Consider the following 8,867-nt stretch of genomic DNA (forward strand, 5'->3'; position numbering starts at 1 on the left):
CTCCACCTCTCCCAAAAAACAATCCAAACCTTTTCTTTCTTTTCCAGCCCTTCAGTCGAGAAACACCACTTCTCAGGAACTCATGAGCTAACAACAGTGGAGACTTTTGAACTCTACTTCAGGTATCATACACAATTACCTCTGAGCAAAGTCCACCAGATACAATCTATGACGAACTGATGTGGAATGATTTTCATACTTACAGTTAATAAAATACCAGCCTCCCTGTCAATAACACAACAATGTATTTTGAATGAAACACTGTACTCTGACAAATAACACTCTGAAACCACAGCCTGCTTGTTAGAATTTATTGTTTCATTTAAAAACAGATTAGAAATTCCATTGTCTTTTACCTCTTGCAACCACCACCACATTTATGTATGCTGAGAACTCTTCCCATGTAAGGTGTTTCAATGTACCCAGTAAGGTATTTCACACAGAGGTGTGCAGAATGTACTTTAAACACACAGAATCTTACATGCATCTGTAGGATTGAAATAATGTGCCACACAATGTTTTAAATAAGTACAGAAAAATGTACCTTAGGCAGTTAGAAGATGAACAACAAATAAATGCCAACATTTCTCAAACTGTGTAATGAATACAACAAAATATATTAACAACAAATAAATAGTGGCTAACAAATGGGTAATTTATTTCAGTTGGTATTTATATATGTTTTGCTATGTTTAAAAAAACCCCCAATTCTCCAGACCATGATTTAAGAGTACCTTTCTGACAAATCTTTCATCTATGTTGCATACAGTATTTTAAGCAGAACTCTCGATAATTGCAAGAATCCAATACTAGTGTAGGCATGTCAGCATTAACCAAAGAGCTTTAATACGCTCTTTGTGTGTAATCTACTTGACCAAGTCATTATCTGTCATCTTCAAGACATTTTTCAGCTTCGAGGATACTGCTGCTCCTATTTTTATACATATATGTGTATTTATATATATAAAAATAAAGTGACAAATTTCCATTAGCACGAGTGAAAATTCTAAAAATGTTATAGTTTATTTCTTTTTCTTAATTGTAACAGACACTAATTTGGGCACTGCTTAGCAGTAACGATATGTGCATGTTTTCAGCAAAATGTGTGTTGAAGTGGTTAATAAATATTGATTGTAGTAAAACTATGAAGTGCTATGAAGTGCAGTATTCAAAACGTTAGTACTTTCCCATAACCTTTAATGGGAGCAATTCAATGGCTTTTGCTACATTTTATTCTGTTTATTCTGTTTTTGTTAGAACAGCTCCACTGCTGTCCACCCCTCCAAACCTCAACAGCTACTGAGGATCAAAATCTGGCTTTGCCTTAGAGCAGTGAGGGAAATGTGACCTCTTGTGTAGTGCAATGCCTGACCTAAGGATCCCCCTCTGGAAACTGCTTCCACCCATGCACATCCCGCATGAGGACTTACTGGCTCCTAGTAAATACAGGAACTGGGACCTTAAACACTAAGCTCTTGTTGCAGCAGGAGCTGATTTGTATTTTGTGGAATTCTATGTACTGTAAGAGCTATAAGACAAGGGCAGATCATTTATCTTCCCACAGCAAATGACCAATTCTGAAGTTAATGTGTAACACTTGCACAACTTTTAGGAAGAGAAGTGTGTGCTTATCTAGAAAAACTTGTCAAAAAACTACTGGCAAAGTCACCTTTGTAGCCTCCATTATTAAGGTTACTTGATGCTGCTGCCAAACAAAACTATTTTAAACTGAAGAAAATACATAGCGAAGGAGGAGTGGGAAACTTATCGTGAGCTGGTCTGTTTTTAGCACAGAACACCTTATCTCTGCAAAAGTAGTTACAAGGCTACAAGAGCTTCTGCAAGGTCCCAGTTCCTGTAAGGACACAGTTTCACCGTTGACAAATTCAGAAACATGACAAATTCAGAAACTCTGCTATCACAGGATTTGATACCATCACATTTAGAATTACAGACCTGCAGTTTACCTTCAGAATTTAATTCTGAGGTTCTCAATAATTCATCGATACTGACATTTATGGGATAAAGGAGATCTGATCTCAGATACTGCTGCTTACAGTCATGCTTCAGATTATTACCTGTGAATAATGAATTCATACACTGTTCCCATTAAAACACCCAGAAAAATACCTCTTTTTGGGTAGTGAGCAAGTTGTAAGTACATCTTTAAAAATGTACTTCTAATTATAAACATATTTTACAAATACTTCACATAATTAAGCAACTGCAGAATCACTAAACTGCACAGACAGAATGAGAGCTCAAGCAACACTTCAATAATCGCAAATTTTAAGTTACATTTCCACACTTGGTATTAATTTGCAAATATTACTTGTGCTAGCATATTTTTGTCTTTAACTACATGAGAATATATGGCAGAGATAATGTAATATTTTAAAGTGAATCTGCCATTACCCCTCTCTTAGTACACATATGGGAAACCACGTAATTTGGGGGAAATTGTTGTATCAAACTTTGGCAAGAAATGAAGAGAAGACAAAAACCTGCTGCTTCAGCCATCCTAGGCAAATCCACTTCCAATAACAAAGGGACATTCCTGTTGAAGTTCTTCTGATCACAGCTGTGTTCTCAGCAGCCCTTAAGGTCTTGGGATGTAGGACCAAAACGTCCTTTAAAGGCAACTGAAGGCAGTCAAGAGTGTTGCTAAGATCACATTCTTTAAATATTTTCTACTGATCCCAATTTAGAAAGGTACTTCGGTATGCACGTAGACTGAAAGCTTACTAAATCAGTGCCACTATTATGGCTAACAGCATGACAACATAATACTGCTGAACATCACAGCCTTTGTTTAAAAATATTATGTAATAAATGTTAGTGTAAACTGCTGTAAAACCAGAAAACCGTGAAGGCATGCAATTACTTTGTACAAATACATGTAAACACAAAAGAGAACTCTTTTGGTAGTGGTTTGTGTTTTAGTGCATGGCTCCACAGGGATTGACAGAAGTCTGACACCCCATGTTAACACCAGTCACCTGGACCTTGAACAGTGTCCCATCTGCACACATACAGAGCTTGAAACGCAGCCAGTTGCCGTTATTAAACTGCTCCCCATAAGAAGAGCTTGGCAGGCGCGATGGGCTGACCATCACAGTTCCATTCAGGATAATACTGTTTTCCTAGTAAGAGGGAGAAAAAAAAAAAGAAGCACAACTTCCAATTTAAACAAGGCAGGTTGTTGTTGACAAGAAGCTGCTTTAACGAATCAATGACGTCTTTAGGATGGCTGTAGAAATCAACAGAATAAAAAAGTACATATGACAGTGTTTCAGTTTTTAAGTAAATTGGTGAGTAATGTCCATGAATTTATCAATTACAGCCAGCAATGTACTTTGCTATTCCAGTGGTAAATCGATATTAAGAAAGAAAAAAATAGTGTGGCTTTTCACTTGACAGGCCTATTAGCAAATGCAGTAGATCTAAAAATACGTATGTAAAACAGGAATCGGTGTTTGAATTCACACATGAAATTCATTCACACACTAAACAGAAGTGCATGTATCTCTATTTTTTATCCTCCTTTAACCTTTTCCATCATTCTATATGCTCTGTAATTGTAACAATTTCCAAAAATCTTGAATGCTGGCAAGTCTTGCTGCAGCAGCACAGAAGGTTGTGCTTCTAACTATGCTCTGCTCCTCTGTCAAAGGTTGCTGTCCCCAGTAAGACCTCCAGAAGAGACGATGAATTCGCCTTGGCATTCATTTCAGTGCAGAGGCCAATAGCTTAGCTTTAATTGCATTGTGGGTTTTTAATGTCCCAATAGTAGCAAATCATTGTTACTTGAAAGCTACTGAACCACTAATTATCAGCAAAGTAATAATCCACCTTTTAAAAACCTTACTAAATACACTGACTGCAACTAAACCTTTATGCATGACTACTTTATGTAAAATCTGAATCCATATGAAGCTACATCACTTCATTATCAGTCTATCAGTCTGAATTTGAAACTAAGCTGTTCAAAAAATGCTGATTTCAAATACTTACTGCTTTAAGTTCCATGTTACCCCCCATTCGAAACTCAATGGTCTTGCCTGTGATGAAAACACCTTCATTTCCACGGACAATAGCATGGCCATCAACCTTTATGTTCAGATCACTGGTTGCATTGCTGGTAATCTAAGAACATGAACAGAAAACAGTGTATAACAGATCAATGACAATGTGTTGCTTAGGTTTGTCTGAGTATCTTTAATTACTTTAATAATACTGCTATAGAATTCAATGAAAACCTTTAATGTAACTTTTGCACTTCTCCCGTTGTGCCTATGAAGCTTCTGCCCATTCCCACATTCGCATTGGAAAACAAGGATTACTTAATTTTTGAAGGCTATGTAAAATAGTTTATATTTGCGTACTGTTTGCTTGTGATAAAAATAACAATGCATGTGACAATTTTATGGGATATACAGTTTACCCTGGTAGCAAATACAGGCATCCTGTTAGGACTGACTATGTAAACTTACTCCTCTGTTTTCATTTAATCTGTTCCTCCTATGTGTTTAGTTATAGTTATGTTTTTTCTAGAGCATACTATTTAGTTGTTAGCCTGCAGACGCAACACAAAGAAGAGCAAACTAAATTATCTTTTTTGTTTGTCATTGACAGGATTGCTCAGTGCTTCCTAAGGCACAACCAACCCTCTATAAAACCACTGATACTACTCTACTGATGTTATACAAAACATTTAGGGGCTGCAATCTATCTGTAAAGCCTTTATTGTAAGTGATAATATGCAAGAAAGAAATTTCAGTCTGACATTAAGATGAACATTTTAAATATACACACACCGATATTCAGGTTACTTAGTTTTCTGATAAAGCATATTTAATGTAGAAACCAACTAATAATTTGTTTAACCTAGAAGTCATAAACTGACATAACTCCTGTAATGCCGTGATTATTCTCTACACTTTTACTCAGACTTCTGAAATTCTGATTGTATTAACACTTATCTCAAATAGAAGGAAAATTATACATGAAGTTCTGGTAATTATTTTTGTAAATTTTTAATGGAAACAGAGAAGCTTTTCATAGAAATTTTATTTCTGAAAGTTACCTAGGCACAAACAAATTGATAAATGCTTAATAAAAAAACCACCAAGTTACATGGTATTCCAGATATTACACACATTTAATGAGTCAGTTTTCATTTCTGTTCTAATTTTTAGGGCGATTTATGTTTCCAGAACTGCATTTTTAGCCACGCTTAGTCCAAATTCTAAATACGCTTGAAAGATCATATTAGTAAACTTTTTTCGATATTCTACAACTACAGCAATTCTGTAATGAGCTTTTACAGAAAGTAAGAGGTGATTCAAAGACACATACCCTCTCTGTAGAGGCCTTCTGCACATTCAAGATTTTAACTCCATTTGGCAGATGAAACTCATGAGTTTCATAGTCCGTGCTGAACAAGGTATTCTGTGTCCGTGGGTCAACAAATTCCATGCCAATATCGCTGGTAATAGAAGTTTTGTCTTTTTCCACACTGAGCTTGGTTGTTCCTTGCTGAAATACAATCTTCAGAAACAATGTCATTAAGTTAATGATGTTTCAAATGTAACGTTTATTAATAATGTGAGTGTAATTCCACAGCATTGCTTAGAAACTTTCAATGCATGATACAACTTACAGGCTGATTATTTCCAGTGATCACCAAATCTTCATTACGTCTGCCTCCTACGGTGCTTTTATATAATGGATGTATAACGCCCATGTCAGAAACTTGCTTAAAGCGCAGCAAGCCGCTCTCATGGAACTCCATGCTGTCACAACCATTGGGACCTATTCGAATCACTGCCCAGATAACCAGTGTAATCTGAAAGAGTAACACACATTTTATTGCTTGGATCTCCTCAGCACAAGTATTGTATTAATTAGATGGTTTATTTGATGTAATTATTAATGCTACTGTTTAAGTGAGCTTTAGGTGTGCATTTACCTTAGTATGTATAATTCCTACTGGAAACATCAGAATACATTTAATATGAAAAGCACCTTGCATTTTTACTCATCTGAAATGGTAACTAAAATAATTTGTGTATACATATATATATGAATTTTCATATATATGAAATGAAATTTCATATATATGAAATTAAATCGTGCCCATAATTACTTCTTTTTCCTGTTTAAGGATAACTGTGGGATTATAAGCTAAACAAATTTCCTCAACGAAGTAGCTCAGCTCAGGATATACTTTGTCTTTGACTATAAGAAAGCACCTTCTGATGTGGATGAAAGATCATTATGTTCCGAAAAATCATTACGTATCATTGACCAAGCAACTAAGATATAGTAGTTACAACAATGAAGGTTTAAAGTGCAGCGGCTGATTAATTCTGAATGATCATGTACAGTTCAATTATTATATATAAAATATTTCCATCTATTTCCAAAAGATTATTCCATCTGATCTTGCTCAGACTATTCAAGAACAAAAGGAAGCAAAGATGAGCAAAATGAGAAATCTCCTTCAGTACATTTTAAGTCCTTCTCAGTCATGCTGGAATAAGTTTTATTTCTCTAATAACCAGACAAAATTAAATACATCCTAATGTTGCTTACAGCCCAAGTATTATACTCACAATCAGATTGATGACAGCTAAAATAAAAAGCAGAACAATCACACAAACAGCCAAGTTGCCTTTCCTGCCACGTAAGCCTGTCTTGTGGAGACGGTCTTCATCGATGGGAATGTATCCAGCTTTAAAGTTACTGTTGTGCTCCTTGTTAACGTTCCTGCGCTCCACAGCCTTCTCTCGCATAGACTTCTTCACTGGGCCATTAGAACTTTGCTGTAATACAGAGCACGGGCTAGCTGTTATAAGGCATGTAAATCCACCAAAATGAAGCACATGTATGTATGGAAAAAAAATACTTGAATTGATTGGTGGAATATATTACACATTATATTTCATTTCAGTCTGCCACTCTGTACTTAGAATACACCTATACAACCACTGCAATCTCTGCTAACGCTATGACTAAAATTAAAATCCAGATATTTTCAGACAATATTTTTTTAACATGTAATTTTTATCATGGCAGGTAGGAATTATTAATGACATAGTTGCAGTAAGAAAAATCAGCTGTAAAGAACTTCATCAAATTTGTACTTCTTGCGGATAACACAGAACATAATCCAATCCATACTAGGGACAATACAATCCATAGCCCAACATAATTGATCATTTATCAATACACAGGATTTTAGTTCCCTCCATGCTACTGTGGGATAGATTCTCAATGAATCTATCCAGGAGTGTGGTGGATACAGTGTTAAAGTGATTTTGATAGGGCACGGTTTGCATCAACTTCTATGACTTGCATGCAGCATTAAGAAAAATACTGTAAGGCTTCAAACCTGGTATGGAGAATTTGCTCAGCTTAGCTTTAATGTAATCATTTGAAGCTACTAGGTCACAAGGCATATCCTTTCAATGTGACAAATTAACGTGTAAAGGAAACTCTTATAGACGTTAATAGGGAAAAAGAAACCTTTGATGTACTTTTGTAACTTTGTCCAAAATCTTATTCCACCTCCTTTGAATGGAGCAAGGCGGTATTTAAGGGTTCCATTCTTCAAAGTTTTTTCATGGGATTAGGTTTGCTCATGTCAAATGAATGCTGAAACTGCACCTTAAGCTTACTGTCCTTGTACATGTGTACACTGATGTAATGGGTTAAAAGTGTCTTCTGTTTTCCTCTGTTGCTGAACAAGGAAGTGGTACTGCCATAGATTCTTGACCTGAACAGGTTTATGGAGGGCTTCTTCGATGATGTTCTGGAAGCCACTGTAATCCTGCACAAATTCAGAACTGGCTAGGCAGGGAAACAGATATCTGTACTCTGGGGAACAGGCAACAGAAATCTTGTACAAGAGGACAGACAGTAAGCAGCTTGTGTGAGGATAGCGTGTTCTTGAAAAGATTTGATAGGAAGTTGAAACTCCAATGCAGCTTTTTTTTCAGCTGGTAAGGCAGGACAACAGAAGACAGCACCAGGAGTTGGAGACTATGGTTGAAACAGTGATTGCTGCAGCATCCATGCAGAATGGCAATGCTTCCTGAGGCACCTGAGCTGCGGCTGGTACAGGACCCCTCAGGAATCTGAAGCTTCCTACCTACTGCTACCACTGGCACACACACAGAGTCACTCTGAGAAAAAGTCCCGTGGAGATGCAGGCGCTCCTAAAAGATGAGCCCTTGGACCACTCCGTTTTTTCCCCTCCAGTTTGCATGGCACTGACAGAGTCCCTGTCCCACCCCTCTGACTGGATGGCAGTGACAGCCCTTCTGACAAATTTAGCCTTCACTCCAGTGTAAGACCTCAGATGCCGAGGCCGAATCTGAGCTTCAGCCTTATTTATACACTGTTGCTGAGCTACCACACTTGTGCCAGACGACTGACACCGCAGGCCTATAAATACCAACCGCACCGACTCGCTGCTCCCCGTGTCATTAATTAGCGGCAGCTACCAATTTACGCCAGACAGTTACATTTCCGTGCCGAAATGCCAGAACACTTTCTTTTGAAAACAGAGAGTATTTTCCTTTTTTAGAGATTTTTGACCCCTGCGGGCTGCACGGCACAAGTCCGGGCCGTATGGCGGAACTCCGGGCTGTAACGCGTCCCGCCCCGACAGCGGGCTCAGGCTCTCCCCAGCTGAGGCGGCTACCCCCGCAAGGTACAGGACATCCTTCCCGGACGGCGCTGAGCATGGGTCGGAAACGCCGTGCAAGTGCCGTTTATTCCCCCTACCCCGTCGGACTCGGTGCAGGCAGCGGGGAGCCAGGGGGCGCGGGGCAGCACCGCACGCCCGCCACCCCCGAGGG

The 8,867-nt window shown here is 38.0% G+C and overlaps 1 protein-coding gene across 1 annotated transcript; it reads right to left on the minus strand.

Moving 5' to 3' along the window:
* Positions 1-2,685: 2,685 nt before the first annotated feature.
* SGCB (sarcoglycan, beta (43kDa dystrophin-associated glycoprotein)) lies at positions 2,686-8,753 on the minus strand. Its single transcript, XM_010179181.1, has 6 exons — positions 8,511-8,753; positions 6,618-6,827; positions 5,663-5,848; positions 5,359-5,550; positions 4,015-4,146; positions 2,686-3,143 (listed from the first exon to the last, which is right to left on the minus strand). The coding sequence occupies exons 1-6, from the start codon at positions 8,751-8,753 to the stop codon at positions 2,940-2,942; spliced, it is 1,167 nt and encodes a 388-aa protein (XP_010177483.1). The 3' UTR covers positions 2,686-2,939.
* Positions 8,754-8,867: the final 114 nt, after the last annotated feature.

This window comes from Mesitornis unicolor, unplaced genomic scaffold (assembly GCF_000695765.1).
Source record: "Mesitornis unicolor isolate BGI_N332 unplaced genomic scaffold, ASM69576v1 scaffold25432, whole genome shotgun sequence".
NCBI lineage: Eukaryota > Metazoa > Chordata > Aves > Mesitornithiformes > Mesitornithidae > Mesitornis > Mesitornis unicolor.

What these genes read in the sequence shown, in the direction of transcription:
- SGCB (XM_010179181.1), bottom strand. Translation starts at nt 8,753, where the DNA reads ATGCTCAGCGCCGTCCGGGAAGGATGTCCTGTACCTTGCGGGGGTAGC. An exon ending in TAACTGTCTGGCGTAAATTG is followed by an intron (nt 6,828 to 8,510) that starts GTAGCTGCCGCT and finishes TCTGTATTACAG; the next exon opens with CAAAGTTCTAATGGCCCAGT. An exon ending in TCACTGGAAATAATCAGCCT is followed by an intron (nt 5,551 to 5,662) that starts GTAAGTTGTATC and finishes TTGTTTCTGAAG; the next exon opens with ATTGTATTTCAGCAAGGAAC.